This window comes from Pygocentrus nattereri, chromosome 15 (genome assembly GCF_015220715.1).
Source record: "Pygocentrus nattereri isolate fPygNat1 chromosome 15, fPygNat1.pri, whole genome shotgun sequence".
Taxonomy (NCBI): Eukaryota; Metazoa; Chordata; class Actinopteri; order Characiformes; family Serrasalmidae; genus Pygocentrus; species Pygocentrus nattereri.
Genome location: NC_051225.1, coordinates 23,904,041 through 23,921,680, shown reverse-complemented (window position 1 = coordinate 23,921,680; position 17,640 = coordinate 23,904,041). Strand labels below are relative to the sequence as shown.

The following is a 17,640-nucleotide window of genomic DNA, read 5'->3' as shown; positions in this document are numbered from 1 at the left end:
AGTATAAGAACGAAAGAGTATTTCCACTCTAATATCTTCCTGGTGTTTCAAACACTAGAGAGCGAGTCCAAAATGAATGGGTTAAGATGGAACATTTGAGCCAAATCATAGTTACTAGTGATTTTCTAAAGATCTAATTATATTTTGAACACTGAACAGCATAAAAACATTAACACTGCTGTTATGTTTTTAAGAGCTTTTGAACTCTAGTGACAGGAGTTTAAAATGGCGCCTCATGTACATTCATGACCTCTGTGAACACGAACAGCCAATGAGCTTCTCCACTCACCAACCAATCAGCACTCAGTGGCAGTAATGCCAGCATCCTGCTCCCCAATATTTGTCCTACCCATTACCTATTTGCTGTAGAAGAAAGGAAGTGTGTGTGTGTCTCTGTCTGTCTGTCTGTCTGTGTGTGTGTGTTGTGTGTGTGTGTGTGTGTGTGTGTGTGTGTATGTGTGTATATATATATATATATATATATATATATATATATATATATATATATATATATATATATATATACTGCTCAAAAAATAAAGGGAACACTCAAATAACACATCCTGGATCTGAATGAATGAAATATTCTGATTGTGATAATACTTTGTTCTGGACAAAGTTGAATGTGCTGACAACAAAATCACACAAAAATCTTCAATGGAAATCAAATTTATTAACCAATGGAGGCCTGGATTTGGAGTCACACACAAAATTAAAGTGGAAAAACACACTACAGGCTGATCCAACTTGATGTGATGTCCTTAAACAAGTCAAAATGAGGCTCAGTATTGTGTGTGTGGCCTCCACGTGCCTGTATGACCTCCCTACAATGCCTGGGCATGCTCCTGATGAGGTGGCGGATGGTCTCCTGAGGGATCTCCTCCCAGACCTGGACTAAAGCATCTGCCAACTCCTGGACAGTCTGTGGTGCAACGTGGCGTTGGTGGATGGAGCGAGACATGATGTCCCAGATGTGCTCAATCGGATTCAGGTCTGGGGAACGGGTGGACCAGTCCATAGCTTCAATGCCTTCATCTTGCAGGAACTGCTGACACACTCAAGCCACATGAGGTCTAGCATTGTCCTGCATTAGGAGGAACCCAGGGCCAACCACACCAGCATATGGTCTTACAAGGGGTCTGAGGATCTCATCTCGGTACCTAATGGCAGTCAGGCTACCTCTGGCGAGCACATGGAAGGCTGTGCGGCCCTACAAAGAAATGCCACCCCACACCATTACTGACCCACTGCCAAACCGGTCATGCTGAAGGATGTTGCAGGCAGCAGACTTTAGGGAGCTGGAATGAACTTGCATGGTTCTGCGTAAATGTGTTCAGGCCTTTTTGCTAAGCTAACTCTAGCTTCTAGTGTTAATGAGGACATTAAAGCAAAATGAGCTTATGCTAACTATTTATAAACCTATGCTGTGCTGTTTAAAGCATGCTACCTGCTACTAGAAGAGCTCTAGATTACATGCCATATTTGAAGGGTATTAGATATATAAAATTAACAAATCTGTAATTTATGAATGTTGTTTATTTTAGCTGGTTATTTACTGCACAGTCCGATCTCAAAGTAGTAAGCAATGTTGGCTCATGTTGTGTAGCTGAAGGCAAGTTTCCTGTCAAGACATCAGTCTTGTTAGCATATTTTAGTATATTACATCTTTATGGGTTCAGTCTCTAATTCGTCACGGACAAAACTGAGCTGCTATGTTGCTCCCCAAGAATTGCTTTTGTACTGAGAAAGCGTGTTTTTTTTTTTGTTTTTTTTTTATGGGTAAATGTGAAGTCTGTACTATAGTAACACTGTCTGATGTAAATGTTGGTCTACAGAACCAGAATGAGCCATCAAAAAGCGTTAACCATTTAAAAATTGCATTTTTGAATGCATCCATCAGTCCATCTTTTAATTATATTTCTTTACTCTGCATAACAAGAGTAGACTTTAGTGATTTCCTCACCATTCTCTTGCTAAATGGTGAAACAAAAAAGACCTCAATTTTGAAAAGTGCCTCCACCCACCCCATCCATAGTGGAAACTACGCCTGTGCCTCATCAGGACGGGATGGGACAGGAGAAAAGAGGCGGGGTGTGTTGAGGAGGGCAGGACCACCCTTTTTTCAGCCTGAGTCGTCAGCTTTTAACCAGCCACTCACATTTTTTTTCCTGTTTGACCACCATTGGTTAAAAAGAGCCTGCTTTGCTACACTCGGATTCTTCCTGTTCTTACTCTCACTCGTTTACACTTGGCGTGCGCACACACGCGCACATGCACACACACTGCTCCTTTTTCCTCTCTCCCTTCTCTCTCGTCTCGCTCTCGCTCACACTCTGTCTGTGAGCCAGTTATTCATCCACTGCATGAGTCAGGGTGGGAGGAGACTGAGGCCAGCAGTACCAGTCACCCAGATCTCTCACTCTTTCTCTCTTTTTCCTCTCTCTCTCTCTGCTTTTCCTTCTTTCTCTCACAGACTCTGTCCAGGCCTCATTTGTCATCCGTATCAGGTGAGCCGGACTTGTTTTGGCACACTGGCACTCACTAACAACCGCTGAAGGTGAAAAAGGGGAAGTTGACCTGAAGGTGAGTGGAACTTTTACTACGTTATAAATATTCACACAAGACCCCTTCAGGTGTGAAAGACCCTCTCCTCGTCTTGTTTCTAAAGTTTCCCCACCTGTAGTGTAACTTCTTCAGGGGGTGCAACTCCTTGTATTCTGAGCAGTTTAGATGGTTGCCGGGTGATAGCTTTATTCCTTCCGCTGTGTTAGTTTTAAATCAATAAGATTGTCTTTCTAGCCGTCACGCCCCATTAACAGACGCAGGTCCCTGTGTTTACCTAATAGCCTCGCTTGATTTTCTGGGATATTCTCCCCTCCCTCTGTTCATCATTAACTCTAAACCATGGGGCATTTTTTCCACTGCATGATTCATTGACAGGATGGCTTTTACTGCGGCTAGCTTGCAGCCTCACCCCTCAGTTTGGGCTTTTGCTAAAGCAATGTCACAGTTAGTAGCCTTGTTTTGAACTGAGAAGTTTTGTAGCTTGATAAGGCCTCAGTGAAATGACAGCTTGTTGAGGTCAGGCTCATGTGACTAAGATGTTAGGACATGTTTAGTGCTTTTTAGATTCTCTTTATGCTTCGCCCTGATGGACCGTAATCACATGACAAGCATGCACAGAGCAGGGTGGTTCCTCCGTCTCTGTTAGCAACCATGTCATTTCACGCCTGCTGGTGAAGTCAAACACAGTGAGTTTAAAGGGCCAAAGAACTGGTCTTGAGATGTCTGGACTGTACATTGGTCAGTATTTGTACAGCTTTTTTTTCTGGTTCATTTTCTTGTTCCAAGTTTTAGTAATCCAGCTGGCTGGAAATCATTAAACTTTCTAAAGCTGACTGGAATTGGATTACTAACTTAATGAAGAGAGAACTTCAAAGTCATTTTTATTAGGCATTAGAAGCATTAGAAACACAATGGACAAGTCCTGGCTTTATTCTGAGTTACTTTATGAACAATAGTGTGTAGCAAAGATTACATCAAGTACCCGGGGAGTTGTGTTACAGTGTGTATTAGCTCACCAGGCATCTATGCTGCAATCCTCTGCTGCTGGCCGGATCGGTCTCCACCAGAAGCAATAGATGCTGGGTGTGTGTGTGGCAGCTAGTGCTTTATACACCTTATCTTAGAATCTGTTCTAGCATACGCATGAGCCTGCAGCCGTGAAGGTCTATGGCAGTCGCCCTATCTGGTGCCAAGAAGGCCTAGAGGCTCTTTATGACTTTTGGACCTTGTGGCTTTCTGGGCAATGTTAACACCCCTTCTGTGGTCTCTTAACAGTGATGTGAAAGCAGGGATGCACAAAAGCAGAATTACTAGTCAGGTAGTCGCAAATGGTAACGCTGTTTCATTGGTTATCAGTTAAAGAAAAGGCTAATTGGTAAGTTCTATTGCACCCTAATCCATATAACAGTGAGTGTAAGACAAACAAAAACTCCTTAAGATGAGCAGTTGATTCATTTTACATACCCATGACATACATAGGTGAGCAAGTGTCTTCCAAGAACATGATATAAAAGTCATGTAACTGGACAGCTGTTTCAAGCTGTTTCATTAGAGGTGCATCGATAGGTGGGCAGGTGCCAATATGTTTTTCAGGTATGTATCTGCTGAGACAGAAACACAAACTTTTATAAACTGTAGAAATCAAGACTAGACCCACGTAGATTGACATTACTGAGGAATATTACACTTATTTGTAAAGAGGGTTACAAATGTGGTTCAATTAATAAAACGCAGACATCTTAGCACAGTTGCTAAGGTAGTTTAACAATTTGTATGGCTTTTCTTAAGTGCTACAGCTAACATATGATATTGTAAAATATAAATGTAATTTTAGCAAATTGTCTTCTTTAGTGCCACTTACAGAGGCTGTGGTGTTGTCCACTGTACAATCTGTCCACCATGAGTGACTTCATATACGTCATGTACGTACTCCACTATCAGATCAATACTTTATTTTTCTCATTGTAGGTGAATCATTTATTGCCCCCCAGTATATATTGCATGATGGGGTATTTGGAATAGTTAGCCTAGTTTAGCCTTAGTTGATCAAAACTGATTCTACTTATTTGTCAGATAGTATTCTGACTATGAATACTCCCCAGGTCTGCTCTCCTTACAGCTTCTTTTCAAAAATTCTAATCTTTGTCTTTTCAGAACATGTTATCATGATGCATTTCATTATGAATGTACTAAGGCTGTCAGATCAGCCCAGATAAGGGCAGGAGTGTGTGCGAGACGTGAGACGTGCATGGATGTTAAGATTAGAGGCACCTGCTGATTAGTTCTCAGGATGCTCTTCAGGATGTTCCGCTGTCTCCGAAAGACTTAAGGTTGCCCTTGGAGGACACATACTGCAGACAGTAAATTTCAGCTGTAAGCTATAAATCTGATAAACATTGCCCAACATTATAGCATAATAAGCACTTACACCTTGGGTTACCCTCTTGCACCTGGGCGTGGATGGTACATTTAATTTGTTTGCTATATATCAATAGATTAATCTTATCCTAGTTTTCCTAATGTTTAATTAAATATGGCCAATATGATCTCATTGCGAACTTTGTACTCAGCATGTCTTACGTTCCATTTACAAAGCTGTTTTACAGTTACAAATGAAATTGTGTTCATTGAATAAGGTTTGAAAGTGGTTCAACCTGATGGCCACATGTGAACAAATGCAGGCCAGTTGATTCATATCACCAGTAAGCTAAATGCTAGGCATTGTGATAACTTTCCAATCTTTCAATGCAAATGCGGGACCTACGCCAACCATTCCAGCAACATCTTAGATGGCACTTATGCGAAAAATCTAGGAAACTATGGCAGGCCATTATTTGCAGGAACCAGTCTGTTTTGCCGAGATGTTGAGAAGTTTGATCCACAGTATGAAGCCATTAAGCTGATGTTCTGTGCGAACCTACCATGGGCTGCCATAGCTGAAGTTTGAGGTGGGAGATATGCAGCTGTTTAAAATAGCTGTGTTATGTCAACCTCACCCTGTGGTTTAATGTCAAACAATTAAAATAATACATTGTATTTATTCATTGTAGCTATTATTCATCAGTTTATACCCTGTAAGATTTCTTTATTTACACTCAGTTCTTTTTGTTATAGCTATATGTGTGAACAAATGAACTTCATCAGAATGTAGTTATTACTTTGTCATTCAGTAAGATCATTTTCTTTATGTTCCCATGAACCTAAACTTGAATATCGTGTAAACACAGAGTGAACATAAAATCAAAAACTACCTTTACCCTAATTTCATCACCGTCAAATGAGATCATCTGATATTATCCTCTCATAGCACCGTGTTAGATCTTGTCTTGAGGGAAACTGGAGCTTTGCACTTTGTGGTTACTTTTGACAGTTTATACATAATTATTTAAAGATAATATACATAGTCCATGCATAGTTATATGTAGTTCTTTCAGTGTAGTCTGCTGAAGGCATCCTCCACTGCTAACATTACTAATTACTGACATTGTGGACATCAGCAGTATTCTGTAGTGATAAACAGATTGAACATGAGAGTAGTGGGAAATAAATTTGGTTTTATTGGTAGAGCCATTGATGGAACCTGCCCTTTAAAGATCTGTTTGAATGAGAGTGCTACAGTCATGGAGTCATAACAGTGTGCAAGCTGCTAGGCTTTAGGTTGAAAGTAATGATGATTCACAAGGTCACATTAGGAAAAATGGTATTAAACTAGTGGCGTTAATAATTTATTGTGTTGTAGAAGATTTTATTCCAAGTTATGGGGGGAAAATACAATGAAAATAACAAGATACAAGGTTTTTTCTGGCAGTTATGAAATTGTCATTGTTATGGCCTGAGGATCAGAAAATTCTATATAAATTTGAGTTTGTATTGGCCACTCTTAGCTGCAGTATGTTCCACTGTCTGGAGGCCATAGATGGTAAATACAGAACTTCCCTCTACTTGTGTTTCCAATGCAAGGTTTACTCCCTGAGCTGATAGCACACAATGTTCCAGTCCCAACTTTTCCATCTTTCCTCACTTGCTAATGAAATTGTTTCCATCCGAGGTGATAACATGTTAGATCTAGATGGAAATGGCCTAAGTAAACCTAAAATACATCATATGAAACTGTATTACTGATGACCTTATCCTCAAAGTTAGCAGTCACACACGCTAATGCTGATGTTAAGTCTTCTGTTATAGTAGAAATAGTTGTAGTTCTTGGTTGACCCATAATTGTAGAACGGGCAAACTGTGCTGTTGAACCCAGTGGAAAAGGAGATGGAAAATGGAAGCAATGGAAAGATCTGGTGACTTTAGCACAAAAGATGATCAGTTATGTGCATGGAGGCGTAAGGGTTGGCTAGAAGAGCGCCGCTGGTGATGTGGGAGGTTGTGGTATGTGACTACGCTGTAGCACGCCCCTTGTCTTTTCCTCTTGCACGACATCTGCTATGAATGTGTGTGTTTCACTGCAGGCTGGAGAGCTCAGAGAGCCAGGACAGAATTCTTTAACACTGATTACATTCCACCCTTCTCTCCATGCCGTTCCTTCCTGACGCCACACCTGCATCCCTCCCGTTTGCTTAATCCATGGCAGTGACTCAGCCATAGCGATAAGCACAAGCTTTGTTACAGTCCTAACTGTACTGTGTGTTAAAGTGTGTCAAAGAATTATTACTGCCTTCTGTAACTTATCTTAGGGCAGGTTTTTATGTGAGTATTTGTTCTACAGAGTTAAAGGTTGGAACAACACACACTCAGGCTCTGCGTTTTTTGTTGGGTTTTTTTCCCTCCCAGCTGTAGCTCCTCCCTGTCAGCATCAGGCCATGTCTGCTGAGAGGAAGAAAGGAAGGGATGTTGTTTAGAGGGAGGAGGGATATGGGAGAGAAAGAGCAGCGAGTCACTAGTTAACCTCATGTGCGTGTTTTTTGTTTTTTTTCCCCCTAGGCAGGCGTATCACATGGCTGCAGCATGCACATCATTATGAGGATCTTTCACACTGGCTCCACTCACTGATTTCTATTCTTTGTTTAAAAGCCCTAAAGTCCCCTGAGGAACTAATGTAATTAAAGTGCGGTCATTTTCACTTTGTGCAAACCTGAGCTTCCACTGCTTAAAGTGGACTGAAAGAACAACTCTTGGTTTTTATTTCCACAGGTTTTTTTCCTTAACTAGAAGTAGTCCTTAAGTTGGAGAAAATGCTAGAGATGGTCACAGAAAGAATGCTGGAAGTGTATGACAAGCTTCTAGAATGGAGAGGTATGTACTCAGTAACGTTATCATGATAACCTAAATCTAAAGTCAGGATTGCCCAAAGGAATCTTCTGTTGGGCTTCCTTTGTTCTTGTTTTGGGTTTAAATTATCTGGCTGACTGAGAAATGTTGCTTTGTGAAATACCCACTGTGCACAGATTAAACCTAGACTTAAAGTAACCTACAGTTGACCTACTATACATGACAACTGACCGATTCAACATAATGAATTTAGTTTAGATTCACCGCATAACTTTTAAGTTTACAGTCTTACATACTGTTCTACCAACACAGACTGTGTTGTAGATGAGGACAATAAATTTGGCACCATGGTAACATTTAGCTTGATTGAATGTGATTTTTTTTTATTTTTTTTTATAATGTAATCTATGCTAAAGCCCAATTTGAGCTGGATTAGTTCTCAGAGCAGGTCCAGTAATGTAATTTGTAGGGAATTTGACTGGTCGATTCCTACAGGATAAAGTAATTTCCCCAAATTATCCCAGCTAGCCCACATTGAAACATCATAGCCAAACAACAAAAACTAACTCCCAGTTAATACAAGATGGAATCATTAGGCTAGTAAAGTGGAGCAAATGCCACCTAAAAGGACAGAAATTGCACTGGCGTGTGAGAGGTACTTTCAAAATTTCGGTCTCCTTAGATAACACTAGTGCTGTTTTCAGCATACTCCATTTTAGCGGTTAGCCTTGTCTCCTGGTCACAAAAAGAAGTGGAATTGTCTGTTATTGGGTTTTGTTACTCTTCAAACATGACTACTATTACTAAAGGAGTTCCATGTTCAACGAATTATAGAAAGCAGTTTACTCTGGAATTATGACTTGACGGTCCTGTCGAATTACAGACATTGTAGATTCATCCTTAATTAAAAATGCAGATTTTGTCAGTAATCACTCAAATTATAGCACCTCCTCGAATAAAACTAATTCAGCCTCAAACAGCGTGAGCCTTCTCATACAGAAAATGAAATTTGAAATTTATAACACCAGTTGGAAACTAATGACATTTCAATTTCCATGGAATATTCTTTTTAGGACTAACCTAGGAGAGTAAATCCTCTGTCATGTTTTATTTAAATCAGGATGTTTGCTCTCACTAAAGATCACAAAATATGTCTTGTTGTTTTGTTTGGTGCGTTTCCATCTTAGACCCACGGGTGAGGGGCTACCCACTGATGGACAGTCCAGTCAACATGACTGCTATTCTGCTCGTCTACCTCTTCTTCGTACTGTATGCAGGCCCTCGGATAATGGCCACCCGTAAACCTTTCCAACTAAAAGGGCCCATGATTGTCTACAACTTCTTCTTGGTTTTTCTGTCAAGCTTCATTGTGTATGAGGTGAGACTAAAGAAAGCTGTGCACTGTTCAGTTCATATACATATATTGCTATGCTAAAGTCAGAGACCACCCTTTATGTTTTTAATTTTCAGTCAAAATATTTTACAAATTAAGTACATGTTACAAGTTTTCAGGAGATAACTCTGAGAAGATGAAGATAAGAAAGAAAATAATCCACAAGGGGAAAGGAAATTAAGGGGAAAAAAATTAAGTTCAAAAAATTCTTTAAAGGTAAAATGACAGTAAAACTGATGGGTACCGACAGGCAAAAAGGGTGGCAGCTGCAACAGTGGCAGAAGCAAAATCCAGGGCATGGGAGGAGTTTGGGGAAGCCATGGAAAAAGACTTTCGTTCAGCCTCAAGGAGGTTCGGGACAACTGTCGGGCAACTCAGGAGCGGTCGGGGTAGCTGTGCCCAAGCTGTATTCGGCAAGGGTGGAGAAACTTTGACTTCAAATGAGGATGTTGTCGCTCAGTGGAAGGAACACTTTGAGGAACTCTTTAATCCAGGAGACATGCCTCCCTTCCAGGACTTGGGGCAAGAGGCTTCTGGTGTGTCAATTTACATTTCCCTGGTGGAGGTCACTGAGGTAGTTGGCAAGCTCCTCGGTGGCAAGGCACTGGGGGTGGATGAGATTTGTCCAGAGATGCTTAAGGCTCTGGATACTGTGGGGCTGTTGTGGCTCTGCAATATTGCATGGACTCTGGGAACAGTACCCTTGGACTGGCAGACCAGGGTGGTGATGCCTCTTTTTAAAAAGGGGGACCGGAGGGTGTGTGCCAACTATCGGGGTATCACGCTGCTCAGCCTCCCTATGAAAGATTATGCCAAGGTGTTGGAAAGGAGACTTCGACCGATAGTTGAATCTCGGTTTGAGGAGGAACAATGTAGATTCCGTCCCGGCCGTGGAGCAATGGACCAGCTTTTCACCCTCTCACAGATTGTTGAGGGGACATGGGAGTCCCCTCAACAACCCAGTCTACATGTATTTTGTGGACTTGGAGAAGGCTTACGACTGTGTTCCCTGAGAAGTATGGGGTACCAGGGCTACTACTCCGGGCCATTCAGTCTCTGTGCTCCCGGAGTGAGAGCTGTGTGCGTAGTCAGACTCTTTCAGTGTTCGTGTTGGCCAGGGTTGTGCCCTGTCTCTACTCCTATTCGTGATATTCATGGACAATGTCAGGACGTAGCCAGGGTCAGGAGGCCATTATATGTGGAGGCTGGAGGGTGGCATCTCTGCTATTTGCAGATGATTATATTCTTTTGGCTGAATCACATGGATGCCTCCAGCACTCACTGGAGCGGCTGTGGATGTGGATATGTGGATCAGCACCTCCAAGTCTGAGTTCATGGTCTTAGCCTGGAAAAGGATGGCATGCCCACTCCAGGTAAGGGGAAAGGACTTGCCCCAGGTGGAGGAGTTTAAGTATCTTGGGGTCTTGTTCACGAGTGATGGGAAGAGGGATCGTGAGATCGACTGCAGGCTGGGACAGGCGGCAGCAGTAATGGAGTCACCGTACCAGACTGTAGTGGTGAAGAGGGAGCTGAGCCATAAGGTGAAGCTCTCTGTTTACCGGTTGGTCTACATCCCGACCCTCACCTATGGTCATGAGCTGTGGGTAGCTGTGTGACCAAAAGAATGAGATAGCGAATACAAGTGGTTGGTTAGTGTAGTGGTTAACACCTCTGCCTTCTACACTGTAGACTGGGGTTCAATCCCCACCTGGGTAAACACCCTATACTATACCAATAAGAGTCCTTGGGCAAGACTCCTAACACCACCTTCGCCTTCCTGTGTAAAATGATCAAATTGTAAGTCGCTCTGGATAAGAGCGTCAGCCAAATGCCATAAATGTAAATGTACAAGTGGTGGAAATTAGTTTTCTTTGCATGGTGATGGGATACACTCTATTTGATAGGGTGAGGAGCTCAGTCATTCGGGAGGAGCTCAGAGTAGAGCCACTACTCCTCCGCGTTGAGAGGAGCCAGCTGAAGTGGTTCAGGCATCTTATCGGGATGTCCTCTGGACGCCTCCCGGTAGGGGTGTACCAGGCTTGGCCTACCTGGACAAGACCCCAGGGTCGTCCTAGGACCCACTGGAGGGATTATATTTCCAAGTTGGCCTGGAAGCGACTTGAGGTCCCCGGGAATGAGCTGGAGGAAGTTGCGGGGGACAGGGTCGTCTGGGATACTCTGCTCTCTCAACTGCTACCCCCCATCTGGACTAAGCGGTTAATGGCGATGATAATGACAATAGGACTCCTTAGAACAATACCTGTTGAACACTGGTAGTCCACCGAAACTGTCACAATCAGATAAACATTACTTACTTTCATCTTTGAAAAAGTGGGAAAAAAAATCAAGCTTCATTCCTGCATCTGATCTGAAACACTCCACAGGTGTTTTGTCCATCCGTCCACTGCGAGAAGACAACTCAAGGTGTACCTGACAAGAAGCCTTCACTGATAAAAAGTAGACAAGAAGAAAAATTGCATATTAAACAAAGAAGCTGCTGATGTTCTCAGAACAATCAAATGACTCAAAGTTCAGACCTCAGCATCACTGAATGTGTTTGAGATTACTTGGATTGTGAGAAACAGAATATGCAGCCAACATCGAAGACAGGATTTTATCTGTCTTAGATGTCCATTTATCCATTTAGTTTTTGAAGATTCCATTTTATATGGTTCCATCCTATTATATGGTTTAGCCATTTCCTAATGCTAAAAAATATGTATTGTGTACTTAAAAACCATTTGACTGGAAATTAAATAATTGAAGGTTGATCTCTGAGTTTCTGCTGTGCTGACACTGGTACAGATGTTAGTGCTTTTACATCACATTTTATTATATATTTATTACAAGTACTCTGCAAGGATGCACACCAAGAGACATATTACAGTTTGATGTAGTTACATCTGTCCTCTCTCAATGCTCTATTCTCTTCTCTCCAAACTAAGCTTTTTACGCAAAGTGTAACAAACATTCTTTTTTACTTTCTAGTTCTTGATGTCAGGGTGGCTCACAGGATATACGTGGAGATGTGACCCAGTTGATTACTCAGACAGTCCACAAGGACTGAGGGTAAGATCTGATGTTTGTGTAAACAGTTGTGCATATGCAATATAACCATACCTCATGCATGAGCTGTCCTTATTAGAAAAAGAAATAGAAATACAGGGTTTGCAGTATATACAGAACTTTTTTTTTTGTAGATGGTCAGAGTGGCATGGTTGTTCCTCATCTCAAAGTTCATCGAGCTCATGGATACAGTAAGATTTGAGTTTGTCATAAATAGCATTCTGTTGGTTGTATGAGTCATTCAGACTTGAGTGTAATTAGTGTTGTGTTTGTTTAGGTGTTTTTTGTGCTACGTAAGAAACACAGTCAAATTACATTCCTACACATCTTCCACCATTCTTTCATGCCCTGGACTTGGTGGTGGGGTGTCAGCTTTGTTCCTGGTAAGTGATTTAGGGTTTAAATGTAAGAAGTTCATACATACTAGTGTACATGAAAGTCAAGAACAATTATTGTAACTAAGTGATTGCTTATAGAAGTAAACAGGAATATGTGTAACTTTGTGAATATCTCTACAGGTGGAATGGGATCATTCCATGCCATGGTCAACTCTGTTGTCCATGTGATCATGTATTTCTACTATGGCCTCTCTGCTGCAGGACCTCGATTCCAGAAGTACCTCTGGTGGAAGAAATATATGACAGCCATCCAGCTGGTAATTTTATTAATGTCTTCTTGTGGTGTTCCTGCAGAAGTGCACTAGGCCCCTAGAGCTGGCATTCATGAACGCTTAATATGGTAGGAATGAAAGAATGTAAAAAGATAAAAGAACATTGTTGGCTGCAGTTCATTCTTACAAGAAGAGAAGGAAGAAGAATGCAACCAATTAATGGCCATTCCTTCTAAGGGCCATTCCATCTGATAGTCTAATTCATATAGTTGAAACAACCTTCACTCTGTGACTTGTCCTGATGGTCTAAAACAGTGTTTTTAACTCCCGTCATAGGCACCCCCTGCCCTACACTGTTTCAAGTGAACCCTGCCCCAGCACACCTGATCTAGCTCACGAGGGACTTGCTAATAAGTTGATGAGCTGGAATAGGTCTGTTGAGGCAAGAAATATTAACAACTGTGCCAAGCAGGGTCTTAAGAACTGGGGTTGTGTATTACCTGCCTAGACCAAAAGTCACAAATTCTAGTTCATGTTCTAGGACATGTGAATTTCCCTGCCCAAGCACACCTGATTCAAATCCCCAGTGAATTAGCAGGTCCATTTGGTATGACAGATCAAGGAAATCTGCCCTCCTTGATGATTCCTGGTCAGAAATGACCTACAGCTTTGTGCAAGACTTCAGTTGATTCAGTTCAAGGTATTACATAGAATCCATCTATCTAAGTCTCAGCTATCCAGATTCTATCTGAATGCTGTCAATGATCAATGTGATAAATGTGATGCTACTCCATGTGATTTAAGTCACATGTTCTTTTTTTTTGTCCTTGTTTACCTAAATTTTGGTCTGAATATTTCAAGATTGACAAAAGTTTTAGGAACCAACATTAATAAGAACCCTTTCGTTGCAATATTTGGATTTTCCACTGATTTACCTTTGCTCAACAGAGCTCAGTCGGATATTATAGCATTTACGTCTCTATTGGCAAGACGCCACATATTGCTACTATGGAAGTCTTCAAAACCCCCTTCCATTTCAATGTGGCTCCGGGATGTCAAGCATTTCTTACTATGGAAAAGATAAGGTCCACCTTGAAAGGCAATACTGCAACATTTTATTCCAAATGGAATCCTTTTTTTTTTTTTTTTTTTTTAAATTCACTTCAGGTTGTGCCAGCAGACTGTGGGGATTGATATTTGTTTGTTTATTATTTTCTTTTAAATCTAATTGTAATATATATTTTTCTGTCATCATGATTATGCAATTTCTAGTTATAATTTGTCTTTTTTTGCGTGTGTGTGTTTTTCTGTGAGAGTACATCTTTTTATGGAAAATAATCCAAAAAATGAGGAAGCTTTTGAATGTGTGGAACTACTGGGTGTCTGTTTTGCTTTTATTCCTCAATTTTTAAAAAAAGAAATGACCTACAGCTGTTCATTTGTATTTAATTAGAGGTTGGGGGATTACTATGGGCAAGATTCCTCTAACTGTACAGTTCAATCAAATAAATTTAAATGTATCACACATGCTGAGGTTTGCTACATCTTGGGCTGATGTTCCTTTAGTCTTCCCAGTAGAAGTGGAGTTTGGTCTTCTTTCATTAACCTTCATTTGATTCTGGTTTCTGTCTTCTGCTTTTCCAGACACAGTTCGTGTTGGTGTCCCTTCATGCTACACAGTATTACTTCATGGACAGCTGTGATTATCAGATGCCTCTCATCCTCCACCTCATTTGGATGTATGGCACCTTCTTCTTCATTCTCTTCTCCAACTTCTGGTATCAGGCGTACGTGAAGGGCAAGCGGCTGCCCAAGAGCACTGAACAGCTCAGTGTGAACAGCAAGGACAATAGTGCTCTGTCCAATGGAGCTGTTGCCAATAGTGCTTCAGTAGTTTCTAATGGCAGTGGTGTGCACCATGAGAATGGGTTGACAAATGGAAAGAAGCACCACGAGAACGGATCCTCCCACAGTGGTAAGATGAAGAAAGCCTAGACAGGCAAGAGAATAACATCCAAAATGCATGACCACGAGTGCCTGCACAAAATGCCATGGATTCCAAAGAGTGTTTTGGGACTGTTTTTCTCACCATGTCCTTTTTTTTTGTTTGTTTGTTTCCCTTTATTTTGTAGTTTTAATAATGCACAAATACATGGGGAGATGAATGAGTCTGGGATCCCTGTTTGTATTTTTGTTAATAATTTTAATGGTTAATCTAAAGAAAATAAATATTGAGCACAATATATGAAGAGAAGAGCAGAGATGTTGACTGTATATAATCTTCACTGATGTTGCTCGCCTTTTCACATGCAGAATGAATGCACTCCTTACCCACCCCCCTCTCCATGCTCACTCAGACTCCCCAGTGGCAAATGGCACTGTACAGTTCTCCAAGTCAACTTGAGCTCCAACTGTAAATACTGTAGGTTTACCATCAAACTAATGGGATTGATACTGTAGGGTTCTACATTTTTGTTACTCAAGTATATTGACTTGAACTTCAAATAAATTCCATTTTAAAATGGGACCATATGAATATTTATTGGCTACTGTTTTCTTGAATTTATTAGCATATTTGCTTAACACCTCCACACGTCCTAAGTGTAACATACATCATTTTGCAATCCTTTCAACTCCATGTTGAACAATGGTTTTGCTTGCTATGTACTGCTGGTTATGGTGGTTCAATGCAGCAAGAGCTGTTACTTTTAAATCGGTTGAGCAATATCCCTTTTGTTTCTGCCAGTGTGTCCCCACTGCATGCTTTGTGTTGTCTCTGTAATCTCAGTTATGTCAAGCATGTAGGATGTAAACAAGACTTCCATTCTCCTCCTCTGGGGCAACGTAGAATCTAATACGCAGCTGGTAGTTCAGCATGCATCCTACGTTGTGTGTGCGAGTGTGAGTGAAAGCAAGACGAAACCAGAGAGTAGGGTCAATGGGTACAGACAGGCAAAGAGAAAGAAACAGTCTGTTTACGTGGATATGAAAAAATTATGATATCATTTAGTACTTCATACGTTTAGCAGCTTTTCAGCTTCTTTTTAGAACAGAAGAAAGTAGGGCAGAGGTCAGACCACACCCATCCGTTCCATTTCAAGTGGAACATTAAGAGTTAAGCCTGATGTTTATACAGCCACAGACGTCAATGGTATTTGTATAGTGGCACACAGGGAAGGTACCTGATTATGTGCAAACCAGGATCAACATAAATATATAATGAGCTCTATCCATGGAAGCAAAATAATCACTGTTAAAAAATGCTCCAGTTTTAGGTCATGCTAATTATAATTTAGTTAATTTCTGATTCTTTTGCTCATTTTTTGAAGTGGTTTGCACAACATGCATATTAATTTTATGCCAAAGTCCATTTCAAAAACTGCATTTGACACCCTAAACGTACAGATAATGCTACTTAATAGCTGAACAGTTGCTGCTGGTGACATAATTTAACATGATTCATTTTGAAATAAATCCACTGGCTTGAGTCTATGACTAGAGGATCTACAGCAGAGATATGGAGACTGTGTTTTGTATTACATGAAGGCTGCTAATGTAAATCTGCCATTGTGACTTTTTCCAGTCACCTACAAAGTGAGACAGAGGTTTAGGGTGGGGTTTGGATTATGCCTTTAGGCACAGTATGTCTTCCATTTTGTCCAGCTGCGAATGATCATACAGATGGTAGCGTGGTGAAGTTTTGTCAGGGTGTTCTCTAGGATATATCCTCCAGGATGTAGAAAATGAGCTCTAGCTGCAGGGCAGTGTGTCCTTGGCGCTGAGAGACACTCTGTACAACGGCTGTTAACGACTGGTTGAGACTGTCGTGGTAACATAGCGGCAGAGGCTGAGCATTACTGCCTGCTAGAAACTCCATCTGAAACAAACAGAACAAACAGCTCAAACTAAAACAAGTTCAGAGGCGTCTACTTACAGAGGACTTTACTTTCCACTACTGCTTTTAGTCATGCAATAATAACTTTCTCATTGAATGTCAATCCATTCTAAACTAGACACCAGAAGGCATTTTTAGATGTTTTATTTAGGTTTTAAAAGGGCCCACATCCTACAGTTTTGAAATTTCAATAATTTTTACACACTACTTCAAATACTGTTGTTTACATCTCAGTACCTTTAGTCAGGGAACATAACAGAACCTTTATTTCTAACAATGAGCATGTTTTAGAAATAGATTTTCCAAAACCTACTGTAGGTCTCAGGCAGCAACCTGTAGCCATTTTGTGCACTGACTTTCTCAGAGAGAGCTTTTAAACAGTTTGGTTGTCCAGTTCCTATAAGCACTGTTTTGAACGTTCTAACTCATTATCTGAGATGAAGTATTTCACACCAAAACATGTTTGATCGTTTTACATCTTAATTGTGTAATTATACAGAAATGTAAAAATTAAGTGGAATTCCCCTGTAATGATCTGCCTCAACATTTAATCACCACTTTTCAAACACAAGTCTGAATATTACTTTCATTATATCCTCATTCTCAGTTTTCACAATCTACAGCTCTGTACAATATACCATATATGGCTAATCGTTATTGTTGCTTGCATGTGCATTAGCCACACCCATTACTAACAGGTATAAATTCAAACTCATAGCTATGCAATCTCCTTAGACAAACACTGGCAGTAGAATGGTTGATACTGAAGGGCTTAGTTGACTTTAGATGTGGCACTGTCATAAGATGCCACAAGTGAGTCTGAAATGTCTGCTCTGCCAGCTCTGCCTCAATCATCTGTGGTATTATTGTAAAATGCAAGAGTCTAGAAGC

The 17,640-nt window shown here is 40.9% G+C and overlaps 2 protein-coding genes across 5 annotated transcripts in view; one reads left to right on the top strand and one right to left on the bottom strand.

The window, feature by feature from the left end:
- elovl1b (ELOVL fatty acid elongase 1b) overlaps window positions 1-15,394 on the top strand; it is a 26,662-nt gene extending 11,268 nt beyond the window's left edge. Inside the window, exons 3-10 of one of the 2 annotated variants that reach the window (XM_017716607.2) lie at window positions 2,474-2,583; window positions 7,708-7,809; window positions 8,973-9,163; window positions 12,167-12,247; window positions 12,379-12,435; window positions 12,522-12,627; window positions 12,763-12,899; window positions 14,499-15,394. In XM_017716607.2, the coding sequence (XP_017572096.1) occupies window positions 7,749-7,809; window positions 8,973-9,163; window positions 12,167-12,247; window positions 12,379-12,435; window positions 12,522-12,627; window positions 12,763-12,899; window positions 14,499-14,849 (984 nt within the window). In that variant the 5' untranslated portion in view covers window positions 2,474-2,583; window positions 7,708-7,748 and the 3' untranslated portion in view covers window positions 14,850-15,394. The remainder of the gene's footprint in view (window positions 1-2,473; window positions 2,584-7,707; window positions 7,810-8,972; window positions 9,164-12,166; window positions 12,248-12,378; window positions 12,436-12,521; window positions 12,628-12,762; window positions 12,900-14,498) is intronic. The other variant, XM_017716608.2, reaches the window with a different exon arrangement.
- The window catches only part of zfyve9b (zinc finger, FYVE domain containing 9b), a 23,061-nt gene continuing 20,476 nt past the window's right edge, over window positions 15,056-17,640 (bottom strand). For all 3 annotated transcript variants that reach the window (XM_017716602.2, XM_017716605.2, XM_017716604.2), the window contains exon 16: window positions 15,056-16,731. In XM_017716602.2, the coding sequence (XP_017572091.1) occupies window positions 16,570-16,731 (162 nt within the window). In that variant the 3' untranslated portion in view covers window positions 15,056-16,569. The remainder of the gene's footprint in view (window positions 16,732-17,640) is intronic.